Source organism: Mauremys mutica, chromosome 9 (assembly GCF_020497125.1).
Source record: "Mauremys mutica isolate MM-2020 ecotype Southern chromosome 9, ASM2049712v1, whole genome shotgun sequence".
NCBI classification, from domain to species: domain Eukaryota; kingdom Metazoa; phylum Chordata; order Testudines; family Geoemydidae; genus Mauremys; species Mauremys mutica.
This window is the reverse complement of record NC_059080.1, coordinates 69,675,870-69,703,652: the sequence shown is the minus strand read 5'-3', so window position 1 is coordinate 69,703,652 and position 27,783 is coordinate 69,675,870. Positions and strand designations below refer to the sequence as shown.

Sequence of the window (27,783 nt, the reverse complement as noted above, 5' to 3'; positions counted from 1 at the left end):
CCTCTGTCTTTATGAATAAGGTCAGCTCCCAGACTGCTGCACTGGGCAGCACAGCATGGGAAGAGGTGACCAGCCCTCTGTGGAGAAAGAAGTGGTTCAGGACTATTTAGAAAAGCTGGACAAGCACAAGTCCATGGTGCTGGATGTGCTGCATCCGAGGGTGCTAAAGGAGTTGGTGAATGTGATTGCAGAGCCATTGACCATTATCTTTGAAAACCCATGGCGATCAGAGGAGGTCCTGGATGACTGGAAAAAGGCTAATGTAGTGCCCATCTTAAAAAAGGGAAGGAGGAGGATCCGGGGAACTAGAGGCCAGTCAGCCTCACCTCAGTCTCTAGAAAAATCATGAAGCAGGTCCTCAAGGAATCAATTCTGAAGCACTTAGAGGAGAGGAAAGTGATCAGGAACAGTCAGCATGGATTCACCAAGGGCAAGTCATGCCTGACTAACCTAATTGCCTTCTATGATGAGATAACTGGCTCTGTGGATGAGGGGAAAGCAATGGATATGTTATTCCTTGACTTTAGCAAAGCTGTTGATACAGTCTCCCACAGTATTCTTGCCAGCAAGTTAAAGAAGTATGATAGTGTACTTACATTTCAGTGTATAGTATACAGAACAGTATAAACAAATAATTTGTCTGTACAAAATTTTAGTTTGCATTGATTTCACTAGTGCTTTTTATGCAGCCTGTTGTAAAACTAGGCAAATATCTAGACGAGTTGATGTACCCCCTGGAAGAACTCTCCGTACCCCCAGGGGTTAAACTTACCCCTGATTGAGCGCCACTGATGTAGAGAGATAAGATGGCTGAGGTAATACATTTTTTGGACCAACTTCTGTTGGTAAAAGAGGCAAGCTTTGGAGCTACACAGAGCTCTTCTTCAGGTTGTTTTTTTAACATGTATCAGGGCTTTCTGCTCCTTTGCTTAGTACCATTAACAGGGGTGGTATAGTAAGATTTGGAGTTGACAGTTATGGGGAGGAATTTTGGGCTTTTGGTTTTCAAATACAGTTCAAAGATACATTTGGGGGAAAATATTTTCAGCTCATCTTTAACCAGACCTCCATTTCTGCAGCTGTAACTTTGCAAGGGCAAATAACCCTGGGACTAGGATGGAGGAGAGGATTTGAAAATCTGGCCCTATGATGTATAATTCATCATAAAGCTTCCATATATTACAATGCAAATAAAGTTATGTAAATAAATTAACACCACTAACTTGGACTAGATTATGCAGTAAAAACCTGATTTGTGACATTCTGAAGTCAAAGGTGGATTATGCAGCCAATTCCTTCACTGTGGGATTGTAGAGTACAGGGAGCAAGATTTTCACGAACAGGAGCCAAAAGGGTAGACGCCTCAGTAAATATTTAGGCACCTAAATAAGTAACCGAATTTTCCAAAGAGTTCCAATTTACTTCAAGAGGAGCTACAGGATGCCTGCCACTTTTGAAAATGAGGTCACTCAGGAGCCTAACACTGGTTTTGAAAAATTTGGCCATGAGCCCTAGGAAATGCCACACTACAGGTGAAGCATACATTGTATTTTCTTACCAGACACCCTAGCAAGAGAACAGACTCCATGGAAACATCTTCCCCCAAACGTCTTTGGATCGGGAAGGGCCCCTCCAACATTCAGATAATCTAATGTTCTTCCAGCTCATTAGCTCTATCCATTCAGTCTGGGTAGAATGGATCTGAGTAGGTAAAAAAAAATTATGCAACCAAAGAATGAGGACATGAAGGTCTGTTCTCTTTAGCTGTAAACCCCAGAGCCTATCTTTTCTACATAGAGTGTGGCTTGCTCGGCAGTTCTGGAAACCAGATCACTTATTTAGGGACAGGGCCGGCTCCAAACCCCAGCGCGCCAAGCGCGCGCTTGGGGCGGCATACCGCGGGAGGGCGGCAGGCGGCTCCGGTGGACCTCCCGCAGGCATGCCTGCGGAGGGTTCGCTGGTCCCGCGGCTCCGGTGGAGCATCCGCAGGCACGTCTGCAGGAGGTCCACCGGAGCCACGGGACCGGCGACCGCCAGAGCACCCCCCACGGTGCGCCACCCTGCTTGGGGCGGTGCAATTCCTAGAGCCGCCCCTGTTTAGGGAAACGCTTCCCCTGCATGGGATATTAGGAGGTTGGGGTTATTCTCTCACCCAGAACTCTGCATTGTGCACTCTTGGGAGAAGCCATAAGGGCCACATGATGGGAGCTTTAAGCGGAAGATGTGTAGACTCATAGGCCACATAAATGAGGGCCCATGGCCTGACCACTTTTTATTCAGAAGCCACTTAAGACAATCTGACACCCTAGGCAAAACCTCCTCATATGCCAACTGTGATGAGGGGCAGCCAGGCCATATGGGAGTGAGAGGCATTGAGACCTGTCTCATGGGTCCATTGCGATGGGGCAGCTGGGACAAATCTGCCTTGTGAGGCAGCTGCCCAGAAATCTGCTGCCCTAAGCAGCTGCCTACTTTGCCTATAGCTAGAGCATGCCCTGCTTTTATGGTGGAAGTAGAGCTCAGAGGTGAGTAGTGCCCAGACCAGCAGCAGGATGAGCACGCTGGATCCACAGCATGGCCAGCCCTGCCACAGCGAGTGTGCTGTATGGAGTACCTCCTCCCCACCACTTCAAATGGTGCTCTACAACCCCTCTCTACAGTGCAATCAGAGGCATGACCGCAGCACATGTAGACATACTCAAGCTTGAGTAACAAAGTAGTGAAGCTGTGGCAGCATGAGCTAGCTGCTCAAGTACATCACCAGGGTCCCACTCAGGGCTGCACAGTTTGTGCTGCCACCTGTGCCACTCTGGCTTCACTGTTATTGTTATTCGAGTTACCTAGATCAAAGCTAGCTCTGGTATGTCTACATGTGCTGCAGTCACACCTCTGGTTGCAGTATAGACAGACCCCAAGATATCTAAATATAGATTTAGGCACCAGTTTCAAAACTTTAGGCACTGATTTTAAAATTCTTGTCCATAGAAATCTGATTTTCCTTTGGGGGAGTATGGTGTGTATATCTTTACAGTTCTGGTCTCCCATGTTTAAGAAGGATGAATTCAAACTGGAACAGGTACAGAGAAGGGCTACTAGGATGATCTGAGGAATGGAAAACCTGTCTTATGAAAGGAGACTGAAAGAGCTTGGCTTTTTTAGCCTAACCAAAAGAAGGCTGAGGGGAGATATGATTGCTTTCTATAAATATATCAGAGGAATAAATACCAGGCAGTCAGACTAGACAATCATAATGGTCCCTTCTGACCTTAAAGTCTATGATTCTATGATTCATGATGGGAGCTTTAAGCAAAAGAAAACAAGGGATTATCTGAAGGTCACTCAACCTGTTGTAGCAACTAGCAACCTGTTGTAGACATCATCTTCATGGCAGGAAGACTGCTTATTTGCACCACAGCCACTATATTTGCTTAACTATTTACCATGCTAACTGGGCTGAGCTGAGAGAAGAGCCATTAAAAGTTCAGAGCAAGATCGTTTCCTGCAGCACTGTGTAATTGTCTAGTGCTTTTTCCATTCTCGTTTTAAATGAAAGTTGAAGCTCCTGTAGACAAACCTGTCCTGTGACCTTTATTGCTTCTTGTGGACGAGTTATTATTCCTAATCCTGGCACTGCTTTTGAATTCTACTATGATCTGGAAAGTTTAAACCTTCTTACTCCACTTACATTGAATATACCTGTCACCAACCCCATTCATGGAGGGACCAGAATTTAGAAGGTCTATGCACCAACCAGAGATTGGAGACAATAGTATGGGAGCTACACTGCTGTCTTCCAACTGAAGAAAAAAACCAAACCAAAACAAACAGCTAAACTGGCAGCATGAAGGATGCTACATGTTTGCAGATAAAGTACAAGGTTCACAAAAATAGGCCTGAAACACGGCTCTGCATTGCAAAAGGGATGAAATGCAGGCATCAGAAGTACAAAAGGATTTTTTCCTCAATGGTTTCTGTTCCTTAATATGTGCTAACAGAACCGCCATAATCATGCAACTCAGTACAAGGAATTTTGCTGTAACAGTCCTAATCTAACACCACAAGAACAAGATGAACAAAAATCAGTTTGCAAAATCCATTTGCAGCAACAAATTGGCAATAGATGCATTTGCTATTTTTTAAACTGGTATCCGAAATTCTTTCCTAGTTAACAAACAAGACTGCACACATTAATTTTTTAACTAAACTGTGTCTATAAGAATCCCAGTAATGACCTAGAGGTGATGTTTTATCTAAATTTAAAATATGATTTGAAAAAAATCCCTTCATACACAGCAATCTAACATCTGCAATACAGTTAACTTTAAGTTCATCCTTTTGTACCTACAATAACACATTATGTGCGTATGTGTATGACACATAAGATCGGTATTGTGAAACCATTCATCCTTCATTATCCTGAGACAAACATGAGACATGGGTTTTTATATTCCCTTAAAATGAGGACGAGTGAGATGAGGCTGAGGAGCATCATTATACTGAAACCCCCTCATCTATTTTTTTCCCTTTAAATCTGAATCCTGCTGGCTATACACATACTAGGAGCCCCATTCATTTACAGTGGGTCTACTGACACCAGCAGAATTTGGCCAAGAACTTGAGCAAAAGTTTTGAGAGGCAGTGAGGTGGAAAAGCTAGTGCACTCAGTAGGGAGTCAGGACATGTGGGTTCTATTCCCTGCAATACCACCAGTGGAAGGCTCCAGCCGGTTCGCACTGGTTCGCAGGAACCGGTTGTTAAATTTAGAAGCCTTTTTAGAACCGGTTGTTCCAGGACAACTGGTTCTAAAAAAGCTTCTAAATTTAACAAAGGCTCGGGCAGCTGTCCATCAGGCCCCCGGCCCCAGCTCACCTCCCCCTCTCCCCTGAACGCTCCGCCCTCCTCCTCCTCCTCTTCCCTTGCTTCCCCCGAATCAAATCTTCGCGGGAAGCCTGAAACAAGGAGCAGGCAGGTAAGCCGGGCGGGGGGGAGCGGATACGCGGAGGGCTCAAGGGAGGCACGGCGCACGCAGCCCAGTCCAGCTCCCCCTGGCTCCGGCGAGCGCCCCCGGCTCGGGCTGGTCCCGGCCGCGTAGCTCCAGCCCGGCTTGGGGAGTCAGGCCCCGCGGTGCCAGTCCCGGTGCCGGCCGAGTGGCTCCAGCCCGGCTCGGGGAGTCGGGCCCCACAGCGCCGGTCCCGGTGCCGGCCGAGCGGCTCCGGCCCGGCTCGGGGAGTCGGGCCCCGCGGCGCCAGTCGCGGTCCTGGTGGAGCGGACCCGGTCCCGGCCCCAAGCAGTGTGGTAAGGGGGCAGGGAGCAGGGAGGGGGTGTTCGGTGGGTTGTGGGGGAATGGATAGGGGTCAGGGCAGTCAGAGGGCAGGGAACAGGGGGATTGAATGGGGGTAAGGGTCCCGAGGGGCAGTCAGGAAGGAGCACGGGTTGGATGAGGTGGTAGGGGGCAGTCAGGGACAGAGAGAAGGGGTGGTTGGATGGGGCAGGGGTCCCGGGGGGCCATCAGGAATAAGAGGAGGGGTTGGATGGGGCGGCAGGGTGCAGTTAGGGGACAGGGAAGGGGGGTGGATGGGGCAGGGATTCTGGGGGTGGGGTGTCAAGAAACATGGGGGTTGGATGGGGCAGGAGTCCCGGGGGGGCATGACCCCCTCATGGGGTGAGGAGGAGGGAACCGGTTGTTAATATTTTGGCAGCTCATCACTGAATACCACTGACCTGCCACTAAGGATTTGTGCTCCATGGCACTTTTGAAAACCGCACCCTCTGTCTACTGGAAGCTTGACTTCTCTGGTAAGACTGCCAGCTGGTACCAACGTGGTGGTGATGCATTTTGTGATGTAGACAAGGAACTGAAGCCACTAATAGTCAACAGTAGGCCACACACCACATGTTGCTTTGACTACTTCCAATCTGGACTGGATTTCAAATGGCAACTTAATGGTGAAAGCTTCAGAATCCCTTGAACTACCCAGCTACTCACCAGCATCTATCTTTCTTTATTGCATTTATAATTATAAAATGATCAAGGGCACACCTGGTTTATCTCGCTGAGTGCTAGGGCTTGCCTTTACATGGCTCTTGCTTTGGGTCTTTCTCTTCGAGAATTCTGGTCACTGGCCTTCCATCCCCAATTCTAACCCCCTGCTTCTTTAACTGCTGTTCCCTACTGCACTAGATAATTCATATATGTTCTTTGCCTGTTGTTTTATTCATACAGTGAGATCACAATAGTGCTTAGCACTTTATACAGCACTTTCAATCTTCAAAGTGCTTGACACACATTGACTAGTCAGTCATCACAACACCCCTCTGAAATATGTTAACAACCATTATTACCCCCAGTATACAGATGAGGAAAGTGAAGCAGAGGGTTTAGGTGCTCAAGATTACATGAAGAATCAATGTCTGAGCTGGATTAGAATTTAAGAGTTCCTAGTTTTCCATCCTATGCTCTAGCCACTAGACCTGTTCTTCTCACCTTGTGTAAAAAAGACCATATTATAATGTAGGTAGGGTTTTGTGAAATGTTCAAGTGCAAATGTGAACCTACCTGAAATCAGTTAATGGGTTTAGGATCTTTTCCTACTCAAGAGCATCACCCAAGTCCATGAACATATGGGATAATTGGGCTAATGCAGTAGTCTGTCCCTTTTCCTATGTGTTCTTCTTTCTTGGGGCCTTGTCTGCAAAGAGCACTGGGTGGTGGTTATCCCCACCTCACACATTTAGGGGTGGATGTCACGCAAAGCTCCTTGCCTCTTAATCCTGAATGATCTTTGGGAAAGCCCATTGCTGCCCATGCTATGGTGCAGTTGAGGAAAATCAGTCTCAGCACTCTAAGACAATGATAGCATAGGACTATAATACCCTTTAGTCCACAACTGATCTGACTCCCAGTGGGCTGACAGCCTCTAGCCTTCTTCACATACATTTCACCTGACCCAGGGTGTCGCATACCACGGTAATATGGGGATATAACTCTAGAGTATGGATTGAGTTGTGCCAGAGTTTACACAAAAAATCCCAGTGATGTCTGTCTACATCATATAACTACTATCCTTCATCCTCTCCTCCTGCTTCTCACTGGCGAAGCTCAGTGGGATTTTCCCCCCACCCCCACTTAGGGCCTGATTCTACACTATTCATGTCAGTGAGAGTTTGGCTATTGGCTTCCTTGGGAACTCAATTAGGCTAAGGCTCCTCATATCTCCACTGCTTTCTTTTGGTTTGGCTTTTCATTTAATTCATGCAGTGGCAAGGTATTTCAACGCTGATGAGACAACACTAACCAGTGATTTTGGAGTTCTCTTTGGGTATTTGTCAAACATAGCTTTTTAAGGTATCATGCCAATAAGGTTACTCACCCTCTAGGGCTGCCATGTTCGCTGTTCTCACAGGCACCCAAACAAACACACCCATACCTGACCATCTTCCCATACAGCATTGCAAACTAGCAGTGTTCAGCATGATTTTCTACTGGCCCCTGCTTTATCCTACATCTTTGTACACCCTCCTGTCAATTGCACTTTCTGATGCAATCCTGCCTTCCTACTCCATCAATGTACAAGGTATACTAGTTAACAGCAGCTGATGCCTGCTTACACTCTTTCCTCCCACTGTTTGTCTCCTCTGAATTTGGCTCATAGTCTCTAAAATCGCCCTGTAATTACAAGATATTTTTACTATGTCATTTTTAAAAAAAGGTTGAATGAAGTTTCTAAAGAGTTTCATATGGAACACACCAGAAGACCGAAAAGAGATGGACTATAACTCTATAAGGCCTGATCCAAGAACCAACAGAACTGAATGGAATAATACTTTAACAAGCTTTGTATCAGGAAGCAATGGTACCATCTAACCATTTCCCTTTCATAAGTGAGGGAATGCTTGGTAATATCAGATGACAATATCTGCGACAAAGTTGCGAAGTTCATTTCCCCATTTGCAGGATGTGATGCAATATGTAGTTAACTGTTCCTAGGAACTCTGGGCCTGATCCTGTTCCCCTTGAAGTCCATGGGAGTTTTGACATTCAATGAGAGCAGGACCCATCCCTCTCATTTATAATTATACCATCATAATAGAGTATTGTGGCACACCAGCGTTTTTTCCCCTCCAACTGGTCAGTTTAAAGGGAAGATTAACATGGAGTGAAGGCTATTACTAGGGTAGCAGGGTTTTTTTGTTTTTTTTTCAGGGAGAGCCAAAACACACACTATATACTACACTGTTAGCAAAAACTTCTTTTAGTTACTTGAAATTTTTCCCTGTCATCTTTATTCCTTTCTTCTCTCTAGAGTGAAGTGAATCCTTTCTCCACAGTTCTAATCAACCCTGGCTGCGGCTTCTGGAAGCCTCCTTATCTCTATCATCACACCAAGTTCTGCTTTCAGGGCTTATTGTTTTTTTAAATCCGAACTGAGATACTAAAAATCCTTTATAACATTCAAGGTGCCTTTGTGACTGAGTAACCAGCAACATGTCTCATTGGCTTTGCACCCTGATCAATCATAAATCATGTATTACATGTACATCGGGCCATGCAAAAATATTCAGAAGTGCAATTGCTCTGATTTTTTTCTGTAGAAGAAAGAACTCTCAACATACCATTTAATTAGCTTGTCATTGTGAGTCAACACTAAGGGTTTAATTTGCTTATCTAAAATAACTTTCGGTAATGTGTACGATTTTTTTTAGGCATCATATCCAACAGGACACAAAAGTATAGTAGATCCTCAGAGTTACAAACATGTTGGGAATAGAGGTTGTTTGTAACTTTGAAATGTTTGTAACAAAACATTATGATTGTTCTTTCAAAAGTTTACAACTAAACATTGATGTAATACAGCTTTGAAACTTTACTATGCAGTAGAAAAATGCTGCTTTTAACTATCTGAATTTAAATGATACAAGCACAGAAAGTTTCCTTACCTTGTCATATCTTTTTTTTTAAATGTTCCTTTATATTTTAATAGTTGACATTTAACACAGTACTGTACTGTAATTGCCTTGTTTTTGTTTTGTTGTCTCTGCTGCTGCCTGATTGCAGACTTCCGGTTCCAAATGATGTGTGTGGTTGACCGGTCAGTCCATAACTCTGGGGTTTGTAACTCTGAGGTTCTACTGTAATAGAACAGCTCTTACTTCAGTTAAGCAAAGTTAGAGAAGTTCAACCAATATGGACTCAAGTTGTCCAACTAGAATGTTACTGGAAAATAGGTTGAGTAAATAGGCATTGCTCCATTAGCTGTGCCAATTTACACCAGTGTTACAGGCGTTAGAGCAGAAACTCATGAAGCTGTAATGCAATTAAGTATAGGAATAGCAAAGGGGCCCTAAAGGGAGTTAGGCCCCTAAATCTCATTGAAATTTAATGAGATTTAGGGGCCTTATTCCTTTCTGATCATTTGAAAAATCACAACTAAGTAAACAGAAATAAAATATATAAGTATAAAAGAAAACCATTCAATACCAAAATGCTTCATGTTTGATGGAAGACATGAATATAATATTTAAATGTAGTCATTGCCCCTATTACTAATATTTGTAGTTAGTTCTGAAAATTTGTAAAACACCGCATCACTTGCGTGCACTGAAGTGAACAGGATCTCCACATTAGCAGACAAAACAAAGTTGCATGTGAATTTGGCCATGTCTTTATTTCTCATCTCTTTTCTCCAGGTGCTAATATAGGTCTCATTTGCCATGTTCAGACACTTAGATTTCTTTGTCAAGTGTCCGTTGGGTATTTTTGGTATTGTTGAGAAAAGTAGCTCCATTTAAAGCAAGTAAGGTTTTTTCTTAGTTTGGTTTTCAATTTTTTGCATTTTTTTTTTTACAATTTACAATAAACATAACTACAGCAGACTATTTAATAGTCCCATTAGCACTATATGGCCTTAGGTTGAAGAGAGGCTAGCTGCCATATTTAAACAAAATAACTCGTCGTGTGAGCAATTTTAAGCACAATGATAATTCACAGTGAAATACAATCATGCACCAAGCTCAAAACAAATGTAAGACTGGCACAAATATTACAGTACAACAGGGCAGAAGTTAAAAGGTATGTACAAGTCTTTTGACAAACATTGGTGCAAGTGCTTTAGACAAGACATTTAAAAGAAACACACTAAAACAACATAGATTAAATTTATCAAATTTTGATAAATTTTAGACAGTAAAAAAGTACACAAAACATGAAAAAAAAATTAAAAGACCCAACCAATACATATATAGTTTTACTACATCTATATTACAGAATGAAGGAAATCAGAGACAAAAAAGATTTAAGAATTAACAGCAAAGAAAGTTCTACCAGCCTTGAAGGGTAGAATTTCATTGCCAGTGAGAGACACACACGCGCACGCAAACGCACAAAAGTAAAAACAAACACAAAAATCATTTACTGTAACAAATGACAGACACAGAGGTGAGAAACATTTGGCATGTTGCATCACATGAAGTCATTCACGATTGGCTAACGATGGTACCTGGCTGGGTTGGAGATCGCTGGCTTGCCTGAGAGGAGTAACTGATGGAGGAGGCACACCTGATGTGGATGCAGATCGACCTAATCTACAGCTTGCTTTAGGCTCTAGGAAGGGAAAGAAAAGAAGACATATGCCCAATTAATGGGATTGTGGATGTTGGTGCAGTAAATTGAAACTTGAGGTGACAGAGAAAACTATAGGTCCTGTAAGTGCCATTTGACCTGCCTGCCAACCTCCCCAGGACTTTCCCACGGTATGGAATCCAGGCACACATTCCTGGACAATGTTTTGGGCAGTTGGCTGAGTCATAAATAAAAGCTGTCTTCTAGGCACTAGCCACCAGTATGGCAAGAGAGAGGCCTGGAACTGACTTCTCCCCGCACCTTGCTATCTCAACCTCTATAATTTCCAGTAGCATCTCTGAGGCTGAAGAGTGGCACAATGAGCTGCAGAGATAGGAAGCATGTCCAATTTTCCTTCTGCCCTCCACCCACACACTGTGGCAGTCTCAGTGCCCAACTCTCTCACCTGCATAATGTGGCAGTGATTGGTGAGGGACGATTGAGAGCGGTAACTTGTGGCCCAATACCCTCATTCAGCAGCTGAGTGGGATAGATAGTGGAAAAGGACAAAAAGCTGGTGGGGCTGAGAGAAGCTGAGGGAAATCACAAAGAAGACATAGTTCTTGGGGAAGTGGACAAAGGTGGGAGAGAGTAATCGGGGAAAACAGGAAGTTAGAGATTTTCCAGAATCAAGACATCACAATTTGTCAGGCCTCAGCAATGGAGTCTGTGAAGTTGGTTGCATTGTGTTGTCTCCAGTTTGTGTGTTCCCCAAGTTGGAGTGATTAACAGAAGTGAAGGATACCATGAAATAGGCTAGAGATCTCAGGCACCTGAAAATAATTTTGATGCAGAAGTATTTGATTTCCCCTCTCCTGGTTTTACCCAGAGACATTTCCTGGAAGATTTCCCACTGAGTTACAATGCAATTTACTGTAATGATCCCAGGATAAATGACCAAGCTAGGAGAAATGTACTACCTAATGGCACTAGTCTGTCCGCAGTTGGTTTAGAAGAACATATTTCCCTGGAAATCTGGTCTGCCCATCTGTGGTGGAGAGAAATGCTGCTCCCTGAAAGAACTGCAGTGCCCATGTCTTCTCCAAGCATTGGTCTGCCTTCGTCTAGCTCAGAGGAATGTGTTTATTCTGCTTGTATGTTATATCCCTTTCAACAACCCTTTATCTGTCTTGTCTATTTAAATTGTAAACAGGCAGTGACTGTCTCTTACTCTGTGTTTGTACAGTGCACAACACAACAGTGCTATGATTTTATTTGGGATCCCTATGCTCTGCTGTAATACAAACAATAATAATGTGTCTCCTTATATCTGCCCAAGTTTAGCTGAAGGCACACAGCTCCTCATGATGATGGCCTATCATGTCTAGCTTTGATGTATATCTTCTCACATATCTTATCTGCCTATGTCTGTCTAAGAGAAATGTGTCTTCTCATGTCTGGGTAAGAACATCTTCCCCCAATGCCATTCTGTGTAAGCCTGGATGACAAGAGCACACCTCTCCATAGCATTGGCCTTTAGGGATCTGCAGTGGTTGCTGGTTGGGTTGCTTCTTCCATTTCATTTTTTGAGCAGGTCATCGGGCCACCGTCCTTCCATTGCCACCACCCACTTTTACCGACACAACTTCTGGAGTCTCCAGGAGAGCTGGCAGCCTGCATCAGTACATAATCTGATGTTTTGCCTCTCAGGATGAGGACAGTACACTGTTTAGTTGATTAAAGCTGTTCTGAAATTATTTGTTGTCATACATCTGAAATCATTTATTTCTTCACACTGTGTGCAAGGCACCCAATTTTTCCTTCGATAGAATATACACTAGCAACTGGAGTTTTCCTATTGATTTCCATGGGAGAAAAATCAGGGCTTATTTTTGTTTTGCTTATCTGTTAAGGACAGATGCTACACTGTCTCTATGCTAAGCAAAATCAGATTCCCATCCAGCATTATCTTGGTTAGCATTGTTGATGTCAAAAACTCCAAGGCATTGGTTGCCATTGCTTCTGAATTGTTTTCTTTACTTTGAGAAAGCAGAGAAAAATGTCACAATTTCCAATTTGGATATACGTGCTGCAATGAGAGCCCATTGTTTCCTTGCCAAAGACAATCCTTTCATCTAGCATCAAAGAAATAAAATCCATCCAACTCAGATGAAATATTAGTTTCTTCTTTTATCTCCCTGGCAATATATTCAAGTGTCAGAAACTATTGCAAATTCCAGTGTGGTTCTTACTAAGGGAAGTTTCCAATCAATGCCTATCTAGGTTTTTCACATCCAGAAGTTTAGGTGAATTTCTTTCTTAAGGGCAGTTCCATTGATATCACTGGGATTATTTTTACACTGAATGAATTGGGAACATTCCACAGAAATTTTTGCTATGACTAACCTCTTCATGCTGTGGCATGGAATGCAATTTTTTCCCCTAAATGATTTGTCAGATATGGTCTGTACAGCTGACAGCACCATATCCAGTGCTATGTCTTCTTTGTCCCTTGTGCACTCCTTATTCCCTGTACTCAGCTAGCTAGACTTTGAGTACAATGAGCATTTTTCTTGAATAAGAAGTTCTGACTAGGGTCCCCTAACAGCTGCAGGAGGACGCTGTATATGATGATGTCCAGAATCCTTTCCCCTTCAGTGAATTCAGTTTCTGAGTTGTGTGTTTCAAATGACAAATTTGAACTTGCCTACAGTGCTCTGTGGCTTCATGCAGATTCTGATTCTGGGAGCAAACAGGCAGAGTTAGTTTGAAAACTCCCTGCTGCTGTCCCCAAGGGGGTCCCAAACTGTTCACCAGCAAAGCAGAGGGCTGGCTTCCAGGGAAAGCATGATGGCAAACCTGCAGTGGATATAGACCAATGTCAAGTGCTAACATAACCTTGCTGAGCCCCAGGTGTGTCCCTCATGCATTTGGCAACAAAGCAGGAGTCAGTTTTGGCCATTACTGGAGGAATGTGTGCTTTGACATAGCTCATGGGGGTGGTAAGAACTTGGGGGACTCTCTGGTTCTAACAATTCTGTCCCAAAGACTGCACCCCATTCCAAATGCAAAATTCCTTTCAGAGCTCAGAGACAGTGGCCATGGGACATTGCTGCTAGCCACTCAACTGCTGACAGTTGATCCTGAGGATCTCCTGCTATGCTAGGGAAGTCCCAAGCATACGGGTAAGTGCTTTGCTGGATTGGAGCCAAATGAGATGCCTGTTGTAATCAATGGGCATCACGTGACTTCAACTCAGCAGGTCACGTTGAAAACGTAGTGGGTTGTTTTCAAGATTTTGTTTATATCAAAGACAAATATTTAAAAAAGATTTAGTCGCTATATTTACTGACAAAAATGTTTGTTGTGATAGTTTTCTCAGCTTCAAAAGCCAGTTCCTTCACATTGTGTCATGTGAAATGAAGCACACACGAAGGGCCAGACTCATTCTCAGTGAAGTCAGCAGAAAGACTCTCATATTTCAATGGTGTTAATCAGGCCCCGAGCAATGGGATCCATACACACAGACACTTGAGCTTGAGCAGGGTCCCTGGGGAACTGCACATGGACATATGGGATCATGTTGTAGAATCAGTGTCTAGAGAAGCAAATACTGATTTCCCATAAAAATATAGGGCATACATTTAAAAAAAAGCACCTAAAATTAGGCACCTAAATCTACATTTATGCTCATGTATAAGTGGCCTGATCTTCAAAGATGCTGAGCACCTGCATAGCCCACTGTCCACAAGTAAGGGAGTATTTTTCGCTAACATAGTAGACATCTCTGTGCTAAGGCCAGAATTTTCTGAAATAATTTAGATTTGTTTTATAATAACAAGAGGTGATTTCCTGCCTTCATCCGTTACATAACTGTTCTGCAGGATGTTTATTTCTGGGTTTGATCAGAAGAGATCTCTTTTATTTATCCCAAGGAGTCATCATTCTGCCTATCCTAATCTTAATTTAAAAAAAATTATCTGGCTGTCACTTACACTAGAGACGCTTCCTATCCTGCCGCAGTCTCTCCTTTGCACATGAAAATAGAAGTTGCTTATGCATTATGGCTGCCAAGAAGCACATCTTGAATTAAACAATAAGACATGACAGGATGTATATCCTATGCAAAAAAATTGAACATGCACATTTTAAAACGAATTGCATTTATTATTGTTATACTGACATAACCTCACTGGTTTCCTAATGAATATAAATAATCTGTAATATAACTGGAAATGAAACACTTCTACCCTGATATAATGCTGTCCTCGGGAGCCAAAATATCTTACCATGTTATATTGAACTTGCTTTGATCTGCCAGAGCTTGCAGGTCCCCCCCCCTTCCCCCCCGCGCGCTGCTTTACTGCGTTATATCCGAATTCGTGTTATATCAGGTCACGTTATATCGGGGTAGAGGTGTACTGTAGAGGAAGAATTCGTTCAATATTTTTCTTTCTTAAAAATATTTGACATGAGACTGCCGTCAGGAGGCATTCAGTGTTGAAATTAAGAGCAGAGCATTTAAAAAGAAATGTTTGTATTCCATACATGATAAACCTCTGGAACTCAGTGTTACTAGACAGCAATGAGGGCAATATCTTAGTAGAATTCAGAAACAGGATTAGACATTCATACAGAGCTAAAGAGAACACCCACAGTTACATAGATTTTTATTTTTAAATTAGATGGAGGTATAAACCCCTCACATTTCAGGGCATATACCAACCACTAACTGCTGGGGACTAGAAAGAAACATCCCATGTTGGCAGGTTATTCTATAATAGTCCACTACAGGTTTCTTGCAGCTTCCTGTGAAGCAGCTGGCACTGACCAAAGTCAGATACTGGACTAGATGGATGATTAGTCTGATATGATTTGGCAATTCCTATGTTCTGAATATGCATATATGCCATAAAACGGTGAAGTGTTTATGTGTAAAAGGTCACAGTCTGAAGATTTTTTCATATGCACATATTTTCTTCACAGCTTACTGGGTGCACTGTCTCCTTTGTATTCTATCAAAAAATATACTTTCTTCTATAGGGGTAGGCAGGCGCATATGCACTGTCATGTAGAAAGGAGTGATAGAACTGTGTATTGTGAACACATATTTGTTTGCACAAGCAAACTTTTATTTTCAACTGCATATGCATCTCCGCACCCCTGGGTGATCTTTCAGCAGGACTCTAATGGAGCACAGACCGCCAGTTTAAAGCTACCCTCATTTGGAGAATCCCTGGGATAGCTGGCAGTGCAGTGCTACTGCCTGCCATTCCCTTGGGGGTGGATGAATCAGGCATAGGTTGGGGCACTTTGCGTCCCGCGTCATGGTAGCAGGGGTGAATTGGGCCCTATATCTCTTAGGCCTCCCAAAGGGCCTTTTTTTTTTTGGTCAATGTTTCTCCCATAGCGCTTGAGGTTAACAGTTGATTATACTTTGAAATCCTAACCACAAACTCTGATTAAGTACAGTATACTCATTCCTTTCCCCATCATCTGCAGAGTATTCAGCCTGAATGCTAAATGTGTTGGCTGAGCATCTAATAGATGGCGATTATAAAACTTTGCCCCTCCGCCCAACAACCAATTCTATAAACTATTTAAAATGCAATGCAGTGCTTCTCTCTGGCAGCAGGTGGCAATGCAAAGTGCTACATAGTAGTAATAAGAGAGCAACATTCCAGAAAATGCTCTTTAAAGCTCCTGGAGTTAAATTATATGTGCCTCCCATTTTGTAAACCTCCTGTGGCTCTGCCCTGAAATCGCAAGGACATGTTTTGAATGCTGGTGTGCGTGAGAGATCATTGGCAGTTCTTTCCAAATGGAGCTCTCTGATAGAAACAGTATCATGCAGATAGGGTGCAAATGTCCCTGCAAAATTATCTGCTAGATAAGAGAATGATCCAGTTCTGTGAAAATTGTTACTCAGGTGGAATTAGTGACCTAAGGTCATTTAAACTTTGTGTGCCCCCCAAAAGGGGCCATGATCTTTTTTGGAGAGGCCTGAGCTCTGATTCCAACCTTACTAGCACCAGTGTAGATAAGGACCCACCGAAATAGTGGCATTACTGTGTAAAACTGTTATAAACAAGATTGGACTCAGGCCCCAGAACCTAGTTAATCTGGGTCCCAGATTGCCAGCACAGTTCTAACAGGACATACAATAAATCACATTGACTTGAGAAACGTACCTGTACCTATCCAGATACATCTATACCATATTTTTTGTTTTTCATTGCAGTGTAATTCTAGTTTGTTTGCAACAGTTGCAATCCACAAGAACAGTACACAGCACTGGGAATGAAATGCCACAATGAGGAAAAGTCAATTATTTATTGGTGCAAAAGCTATGGATCCCATCCAGGGGAAAATGTACATGGCTGACCAGGATGTGCAACTCCAAGGAATTGTAGTAAATAACACATTTGAAAAAACCACAAAGACACTCTTTTGGGGGGAAGAAAGAGGCTTAACTCAGCCAATAAAATATTTGTATGATACTAACAATTGTACTTGCCATATGAGTCTTTGATGGTCTTTGTAGTAAAAGCCAAGACACAGCCACAGGTAGCTACTCTAATGCCTGATCTGACACCCATTGAAGTCTAGAGAGCTATGCTGATTTAGGACTGGGGCAAGTGAGTGTTTTGCATGATTTAACTGTGAGATGAATGAAGTCCCTACACAGCAGCCTCTGCATAAGGGCTGGATGGAAGTGAAATATTTTGTTTATGCTTTATTCGTATTGATGGATGGACAGAGACTGGATCCCTCTGTTTAATTTTCCCTTTTCTTTGTTCTGATCAATATTATTGTCTAGCATGACTAGTTTGGTATGTACCTTGGGTTTGAGTCTGTGCTGTCCTGGCATTCTGATCTGGTAGCATTTTGCACTGGTGTAAATGATACAATAATGTGCAGGACAAAGTCCCTTGAGTTTATCTAAAACATTCACAGGTTCTAGCCCTATACAGGTAAACATTTCTCTTACCTACTTCTAAGGTCTAATCCTGCAAACCCTTACTCACCAGAGTACTGGATAGGTACATTTAAAAAAATCCCAATAAATTAAAAAAAATAGCTAAATACTTTGCCAAGTATTTACACCAGGCAACCTTTCAGAAGTGGTGTGCTGAGTCTTCATTTATTCACTCTAATTTAAGGTTTTGCGTGCCGGTAATACATTTAAATGTTTTAGATGGTCTCTTTCTCTAAGTCTATAATATATAACTAAACTATTGTTGTATGTAAAGTAAATAAGGTTTTTAAAATGTTTAAGAAGCTTCATTTAAAATGAAATTAAAATGCAGAGCCCCCTGGACCCAGGCCAGGACCCGGGCAGTGTGAGTGCCATTGAAAATCAGCTCGCGTGCCACCTTCGGCACACGTGCCATAAATTGCCTCCCCCTGATTTACACTGACGAGGGGTATGCAGAATTGGATCTATAAAGAAGACATTTTTCCCCACCAGAAGAAATGTTCTGCAGAATGTAGTGCAGAGTAACTACAGAAATCTATAATGGAAAAAGTGAGTAAAAGATTGCTGCAAATCTTTTGTCATTTTGGCAAAGTTTGTTACAGATCTACACTGAGTTCTTGTTGTCAGAGCAACAATCAAGACTTCTCTTCTCTGGGAAGCAAGACTTCTCTTATCACACGTTGAAGTAGTGTTTTAAGTGAGAAGAGATATCATACTTCTATTGTTATGACAGTATGTAGACACCAATGTCTGCTACCATTCACTCAAAAACATTTCTTCTGCAGAAATGGCTTATTGTTTATCAGTTTCGATATGAGACACCATCCACAGTCTTTACTCTCGTAGAAGATTGTTACTGAGGTTACTGAACTATTGATGTCAATTGTTATGAAAGTGGATATTTTTGGCAAACAAAGAGGCCACGAAAATTCTTTTTTAGTGATCTGTCAAATTTTAAAAAAGTAATACTGCATTGATTATTCATAGTGTTATACATGTGCCAGCTATATTCAGCTTAGATAGACATTTTACAAAATATAGGCTGTTTTTTTTAATTTCAATGGATTGTATCGTCACTATTTAGATATATAAATAATAGTTAATGTGGTTAATAACATTGATTAATATTAATATTGACTTCTGAAATCTTTAGTGAGTTTTAGACTAATTTACATGTAAGCAGAAAACAAGAGGTCCACTGTTTTAATCTGTTGTGTATATCAATATGACAGGTTTTTTTATGCTGCAGCGTGTTGTACTCATTATCTTATGTGACATTTTAATTTATTATGGTCCCTCTATGAAGTGAAATCTAGGGGATTATTAGCCAGAATGACCCTCAAAATTATGTGTAATTTACAATTTTTGTTCAAATATTTGAATGGTACAATTTTATTCTTGATCATTAGCTACTAAGGACCTAATCCTGCCTAAATGGAGAAAACAGCTATACAGAATATAAAGTCTGAACCTGCAAAGTGATAATGGACAGATTTTTAAAGATTTTTGGGTGCCTAAAGATGCAGATAAGTGCCTAATGGGATTTTCCAAAGCATCTAGGTACCTAACTCCCATTGATTTCAATAACAGTTCAGCACAAAAGATGAAACGCTGATTTCAGTGGAAGTTAGGCACCTATATGCATCTTTTGGCAACTAAATACCTTTTAAAAGTTGATGCTAAGTGCCCTCAACTTCCAATTTCTTTAGCTCAGCTCCTTGCAGGATTGGGCCCTATATTAGTAATGGTATCATGAGATTTCTTGCTTTGCTTTGCTTGTAAAACAAACTCCCACATACCTGAGCTGTTGTTTCCTGCTAACATCGTTGGACTAACAGAGGATCTTCCCAGTCTACTGGACAAAACTGGTGGTCCTGGTGTTCCATCCCATTCCTGAGCTTTTATTGGCTCCCTGGAGGAAGTTGTCCCATGGTGACCTCCTCTTTCTTTGTTTTCCAACTTTGGTAGTGGTTCAGTACTGTGGCTTCTGATCTTCAACTCTTCTAATGGTTCTACAAAATATACAAAGTTCACATTCCATTATCTAGTGCAGTTTAATTAAATTCATACTATGGTATTCTCTCCCAGACAGTATTCCATTTTCACTAATCATCCAGTACTGTGAATAAATATAAACAGAGTAACATAAAGCAGGATTTTAGACTTAACAGACTAGTATAAAAAGCGATCATCCTTAATTATCCCTCTGGTTGAGTGATGACCACCACAATAAGAGAGATGGGGAAAACTGGCAGTTTTTAATTCACTTGTTTTTATTGAACTACAATATTTTATGAAAATACGTATGGTACAAAAACATATGCCCCAATCAAAGCTCTTTAAACTATATTTTAAAAATTAACATTTAGGAAATTATCTGAATTCTTTAAGGCTGTCTTGTCCCTGCTAACTGATCCTTCTAGAACTCTCTCTCTCTCTCTTTCTATGCAAGTTGTTTCCTAAGGTTTATATTGTTCAGTAGATGGGCTTGTGATTCCCAGGGGCATTAATGGAAGCTACACACAATCTACCATGCCTGACTAATTTAAGTATTTCTAGTATGCCCAGTAGTATAATCTATGGGCTAAATTCTGCTTATACAACTCATTGAATAATCCCTCTGACGTCAAATGAGCGGCTGCTCTATTTGCAACCACAAGAGTTGGTGCAGAGTGGAGAAGGCAGACAAATGGGAGAGCAGGTTTCCCTGTTGATGCCAAGGTTTTAGCAGCTTTTACCATCCCTGGTGACTATCTATTCTGTCCAGAGCCCCTTCTTGCTCTTCCCCCATCTCTTCTATGACAGGCCCATCAACAGGTTGGGGAATCGTATTTCAAAACTAACTCACTTCCAACAGATTGTTTCCATTTCTATTTTCTATGGTCTATGAATGAATTGTATCAAAAACATGTACAGGGGAAGCATTTAAAAGAGACTTAAAATCACAACAGTTAATTACTGTTCTGTCCACTTATTCAAAACCTGCTGATCCATTTTTTTCTTATTTGATAAAAATTCCCTCTGGAATTTTATGCTTTAGATTTATGCCCAAAGATATTCTTATGTCATATTCCTGATTTATAAACATTCGGGATTATAATAGAAATGCTGGCCCTTCTGAACTTCAGCATCGCTGTGTGGAGCACTATAAGGTAAATACAGGTTTAACTAGCTATATAATTTGGAGGAGAAGAGAGAGAGAGATTTACACTATGCCTACACACAATGGTACACAAAATTGTTTATTGTACCTTGAACAAAGATACCCAGTTAGATTTTGTGTCCCTTAATATTAGTCTGTTGATGAACTTGTTTATGAGAAAAATAACATTTTCTTTGTAAAATACCTCAAGAAAACATTAATGAGAAGACAAATTTATCATTTCTAATGAGTATCTTATGGAATCATTAAGATACTGTATGAATTACTGTCAGTTTACAAGATTGCTACTGAAAAGAGAAGGGAGTATAAGGATTTAACAATGTTTCTGACAGGGACATTTTTTCATCCCCAAGCTTTAAGATTTTCTTAGGTCACAGTAAAAAAAAGCAATAGAATATCACAAAACAATTCCAAGCTGACGATTCACATAAAGAATATTTAGAGTAATCTCAAAGGCACCATAATCTCAAAATCTAACAACTATTTACTGCCCTTCCTTGAACTTTTAGACTACCTACTTTAATAGAGAAATATCATAAGGGGGAAGGCCCCTGCTTTGTAACCCAAAACGCTACATAGGGAGAGCACTGAAGAATAGTTTGGATCCATATTACATGACACAGGCTTTTCAGGGATTTTCAGCATGGAATGTCTGCCACCAAGCCTTGTTTATGCATTCTTAGAGAGGCAGGGTAATGCAAGGAGCTATGTAGAGAAATATAATGACACAGGGCTTTATTAACTTAACGTTTACACATAATTATAGCAGAAATATATCTATAAACTGCTAACATGTGCTTCCTGGAAATGCCATGTTACTGGGAAAGTGGAAGAGGAGAACAAATATCAGAAATTTAATGGAAATATAAACCAAAGACACTGAATAAGGGTCCAGTCCTGGGAGGAGCTAGCTGCCTTCTTCAATGTTCTGATTTTCCAATAAAAAAAAGAAATTGAGATGGGCACATGTAATCTCATAGATTCAGATCCTAACTAATAGGAAATGTGCACATTGAAGTTATGGAAAGAACGTATGTAACTTTACCAAAACTCCATCATCTTATTGCAGCATTCAAAAGAACTAATTCACCATATCTTTCAGTTGACACTGTAGATAATTTGATTATTTTAGTGAGAACCTTTTATATTTGTGACTTCTTATTGCTGATTGAATACAACCACTTGAAATTTCACACACTGACAAAGTCATCCCTTAGTTACGGAAGAAGCACTCCAGTCGCATGTGGAACATAGGGGATCAAAAACACTTCAGTTCACTTTACAGAGCAGCATTTGTACTTATTACTTGATGCAAATGATTCTTCTGAATGTCACCTCTTACTTCTATTATCAGCTGAATCAAATGGCAGCAATTTTCTGCAAACAAACTGAGCTGTGGAAATACTCAAAGGCAATTTAAAAGAGATTGATTAAGCAATGAGACCCAACAGGCAATCAATTTTGCATGATGTTATAAGGTAATCTGACAAAAGAGTGAAAAGAAGTGCAATGCAATGCTCTGATCCTGCAAACTTGCTACTGTGCATAATACTAATTACCATGAACAGCCTTAGTGAAATCACTTGCTTCAATGGCACCATCTCTGGTCATAAACCTTATAGATAGTAGTGTTTTCGCAGTCAGGCTCTTCCTGTTACTTTGGAGAGACAGTGTAAACTGTCATTCACTTCAATAGAAGCTATAGTAGTTTACACCAGCTAAAATCTGCCCTGGAATGTCGTAGGGCTGAGCAGCCCTAAAGTTGATCTGCTTTAGTTAGTCTTTGTTGGTCAGCACTAAGGAAAAGTGTTTTATATATTTGGAATACTACAAGTAGGAAAATAGAACCATATCCTCAGCTGGTATTAATCAGTGTAGCTGCTGTGGAATTGGTGGAGTTATGTCAATTTACCCCAGCTGAAGATCTGGTTTCAGTTTATTTCTTAAGATTTTGTAGAAAATCAGTTTTCACTTGTCAGCCCAGATTTCATATATTTCCACTCCCCTATTCTTTCCTGGGGAGCTTCAGCTCTGAGGTTATCTAAAAACTAATAAATCCTAAAAATGAAAAGCAGAGTGGATCAGTCTATAATCTCATGCAGCCCATTATAGGGCCCAAAACATTGTTATTGGATGATACTTATCAGTAACACTGACGCACTGTCAGAAAAACAATATGCTGATATTTTCCATGGCCTTCTGGAATATTTGATTTCACCTGGTTTTGTAATATGTCAAGAACAATAAAGTATATGGCAAAATTAATTTTCAGACACCTCATCTTGAAGATGGTCCTACTTTACTTAAATGACAAGAGGGGATAATTTCAGCTTCAAAATTTTACTACTATATATATATATACATACATACACTTCAAATTTAAGACCAAAGGCATTCTTATGTCATATTCTGATTTATAAACATACAGGATTATAATCAATATATATATTATTCCTTCAAATCCCATGTTTTTGTAAATTCACCATAATACTTCCTGTTGCATCTGAAGAATAACTTATTTTCGCTGGCCCAGCGAAGACTTGAGAGGGGCAGAATGCTCCCCTCTCAGGCCATAGAACATAACTGGAACCATTCTGTGGTCACTATGAAAGCTCTACAGTTATCTGGGCTGTCTCAGTCTACACTACTCTACGCTACTGCAAATGGAACTCCATGGACCGAAGCTCAGTGGCCTTTACCCTAGTTAAAAACTTACTCATTGTTTTATATAAATGCCTCAGGTACTGATCCTGCAATGTATACTCTGTGAGCAGAAAGCTGCACTCATGTGGCGTCATGGTGCACCCATATTGAGATCACTTTATTATTTTATCTAAGGCGAAATACATGTTTTTATGGGTGTTTGATAATTGTAGTTGGGACAAGCCAAGACTTAAAGGAATAGTTGTGCAATCGTGCACAAAAGCTGTGGAAGGACTTCAGGGCTCAGTGTACCCATATTGATAGTAGGTAACATACACTCTACAGAGGGCTCATCACCTATTATTTAAAAGGCACAATAATGCAAATTGGATTTAAGATATACTATGCTGTTATTATCTCATTCAGATGGCTGGAGTTAGCCAGAGCCACAAAAGCTCTGTGTTAATGAGTTCTTTGAAACACATGTCTGAAGGTAAATCTTTTCACAGTTAAATGCTGAATTTTGAAAACTGAACATCATTATGGAAAGTGTCTTTATTGGTCTATAATTCTTAACCCAAAATAGCACATAAAATGTAAATGTCAAGAAACCATTTGTTGCTTTAAATATTTATGGATACCCCTTCAGTAAGAGTCCCATAAAGGAGTTCAAATGCTTGAAGCACTTTCACATATCACTGTATTTCAATATTAAGAGATGTGCTCTTTCCACATTTATTTATTATGCATGGTTTTGAAGTGATTTGTGGTTCTGAAGAACTTTTAAGCTCTAAACAACCTGAGAAATCCAGCTAATCAGCAAACTAATTTGACAATTGGAGCTAGGGAAAATGTTTTACCTAAAAAGCTATCATTGCAACAAATATACTCTATGTGGCCAGCCTGCCACAAGATGCTTAGGCACATATTAATTCTAAGTCATGATGGCTTCTTATTGTTATGCTAACTGACAAACAGCAGAATAATTTTTAAGGAGGCAAACAAGCAATAGTGTGAAGAAACTGAAAATGAGGGCTTCTCTGCTAACCTTCCCTCTGTAATCTGTAATGTATAATAATAACCATGTTTTATTCATTCATTCTTTTTTCTGTCTTTTATAAATCTAAAATTAAAAAAAATCATTTAAAGCATAGAATTCTGTTAATCTGGGGAATATTTTTTTCTACTCAGAGTACCTAAAGAAACATATGTGCATAAGTCTTTGCAAGATTGGGATGTTGATATGGAAACCTGGTAAATCACTTGGAGATGGATTTTAAAAGCACTTAACATTGGCTTTACTTTCCTCCCATTGAAGTCAAGGGGAGCTTTACTATTGACTCCAGAGCAAGTAGAGTTAGGCCAATGTCAAGCTCTTTTGAAAATCCTACCTCTAACCTTTGTGCCTCCATTTATTTATCTGTAAATTGGGGATAAAATTTTACTCATCTTTATAAGGTACTTTAAAATCTTGGAATGTCAAAGTATTATATTTACTTCTTGATGCACACTTATTTGTCTGATCTGTGCAGACCATCATGTACAAATATGTATTCAAAAACACCGCAAAGAAAATAAACAGGGTATAAATACTGCAAAAGGAAAGATTCAATGCTTTAAGAAATTATATTTATAACAAACAATTATGAATATATTACACTGCCAATGAAAGCCTTTTTCTGATCTTTATTAAGCTTGTGGCTTGTCTAGTCTGTCTTTATATGGTTGCTAATTAAGCAGAAGTTTGCTTTTCATATCAATTTTTAATACTCATTTCTTACAGTTAAGTGAGAATTGGAGCAGCTCAATTCAAAGTAGTTCTGACCTAGTTCCATGCAAAATCAATAGAGTGTCTGAAAAAGAGTCTCAGAAACAAGGAGACAAGACTGAAATGCATCTAAATATTAATTCAACACATGCGTCCATGGAATGGAGCATAGCAGAGCTAATAGGGAGACACCCCCCACTGCCACCCCAGCAGCCTTTAGGTGTATGTGTGGTGCTTTTTTAGGCCAATAGATATAACTGAAGGTGGTACCACCTGTGACCCACGGACACCTCTGACTCTGCCACTACTCAAATTCTGACTCCGCTTCTGGAATGTGAGTTTTTACTCACATCTAAATACAGTGGATATGTACTCTGCCTGCTAGCAGATGGAATAGGGAAGGGGCAGAGAGACCTTCGAAGCTTAGAACTGGAGGCATTAGGGTAATTCAAAAATAGAAATTAGGGAAGAATTAAAGCTGAAACATAAAAATAGAAAACAGAGAAGGACAATAATAGAAAATAGTCAGACAACAGGTAACATTTAAAAAATAGGTAATGGCTTTCAAAATAGAAAAATAGGGCCAGATTCTGAAAGCTTGGCTCCTATTGGGTAAGCACCTTATTTCATAACTACAATAGCTTCAAAGTAGTGCCAATGACTTTAGGGGGACTATTTGTGGAGTAAGATACACTTTGGTGGAAATAAGTGTATCAGATCTGGCCCACAGAAATTTTAAAAGACATGGGTTACAATAAATAATAGCAGAGACAAGGTTTAAAATTTAACATAAACTAAAACTAGCAAATGTAAAGACCTAACAAGTAAGACATGCAGCTAACCTCATTAAACATTTTTCTTGTTTATTTTTATCATCATTTCTCTGGCTTATCTTTTCTGGACCCCATCCTGCATGTGCTAAACTTTGCTAGAATGAGTAGTCCTACTGAAATCAAGTTGAGCACATGTGTCTTTTAAGGACTGGGGTGTTAGCATGTAAACATTTTGGGGCAGGTACAGTGTCTTCTTCTGTCTATAGATGATCTGGTCATCTCTTCTGGCCTTAAACTGTATGACCTAGCATAAGAAAGTAGGGATTGGTCTCTTGACACTGTAACAATATAAATAATAAGAGTTGTGAACTCAACAATGGGTGGCGCAGTTGGGGCTGAACATAATGCATATTTTACTGTGAGAAAGAACTGCTGGAAATTAATGTGAATATATTGTGGTTTATACTGTTCTGAAAATGAATGGTTGGTTGTAAGATGTTATCATAGATACATGATTATTCTGGGGCTCAGAGAATGTTTTGCCACTTAGGAATATCAAACCACATACTTCAGGACTTAAACCAGCCTCTAACTATTTGAGACCTAATGTGGAGGATAGATGATTCCACCACTGCCTACTGCAAGGTTTCCCTCCTCTGAAGCATCTTGTAATGGCCACAGTCATAGAGAGGATACTGGACCACAGGTACAATCCAGTCTAGTAATAACTGTGTTCCTACATCCTCAGAGTGGAGGTTTTTTTCCATCAACTTGCTGTTTGAATGAACAATTAGTATTAACATTCACTTTGAAAAAAAGAACTTGGTTAGTGTCTACATTCATTCAACTATTCCTTTTGCTTCAAACACTGTTCATCTATTCCTTTTGCTTCAAACACTGTTGGACTGATTCCTGGTAAGCACAGGGTCCGTTCCAATCAATGAAATAATAAGTCTTGAACAAACATTTTCTACTTTAATTTAAAAAAAATCTCCCCTCAAAAACAGCTGAAGATGTTTTGACTGATGGAGTGAAAAAGCAGGACATTTCAGATATCCTGGGACACTGGGACAGCACAAGAGAAAGTGGTGCTGACTTGGTAAAGCTGAATTGTAGGGTCACTTTAACAAAAAAGATGAGTGCACAGACTTCATGGGTACAAGTTTATAGCCTCACTTGCAAATGTAGTCTCTTTCAATGGAAACTAATGGAGCTGTTGAACATGTTTAGTTTAATAGTTTTTCAACAAAATAGAACTTTTTGAACTATACCAACATTTTACATGAATATTTTACTGTTGAAATTTTCCTTTTTTTTTGTCAAAACATTTTTATTTTCATTTAGTTATTAAACATTTTGTTTATGCTGAAATTGAAACAAACTCATGTTTCTGATCTAATTGAATTTTTTTTCCTTTTTTATTTTTTTCCTTTTTCCTCTTTCTTTTCCCCATCCTCCCCCACTTTACCAGTGGAAAGAGAAAAGGTGAATAAATATCAAATATATGAAAAAAATAATTTTTAAATTTTGATTTCAATCAAATAAAATCTGAACACTTTTTTAAAATTTCATTTAGATGATCAATGAAAAAGTTTATGAAAAATTTCAACTGAAACTGACATTGTTTGATTTTATTCAAAGTTTTTCCTGGAAAATAATTGCCATTTTTCTAACAGCTCATGTTTATTAACGCTAATTTTTGTTTGATGATTTAATTTTTCAACCAATGAGAGTGCCTCCTTTTCATTACTAACAGAAACATTCTGTTTGTATTTTGTTCCTTATACCGCAGTTCAGTGGTTGAAGCACATGACTAAGGAGTAAGGAAATCTGGGATTTATTCTTGATTCTGCCACCAATTTGCATCCTGATCCTTTCAGGCCTAACATATCTGCTTAG

At 40.2% G+C, this 27,783-nt stretch overlaps 1 protein-coding gene across 1 annotated transcript in view; it reads right to left on the bottom strand.

The window, feature by feature from the left end:
- The window catches only part of NYAP2 (neuronal tyrosine-phosphorylated phosphoinositide-3-kinase adaptor 2), a 182,541-nt gene that overhangs the window by 33,275 nt on the left and 121,483 nt on the right, over nt 1-27,783 (bottom strand). Inside the window, exons 6-7 of the mRNA XM_045031524.1 lie at nt 19,337-19,549; nt 10,497-10,600 (exon numbers count right to left, since the gene is read on the bottom strand). Of these exons, the coding sequence (XP_044887459.1) occupies nt 10,497-10,600; nt 19,337-19,549 (317 nt within the window). The remainder of the gene's footprint in view (nt 1-10,496; nt 10,601-19,336; nt 19,550-27,783) is intronic.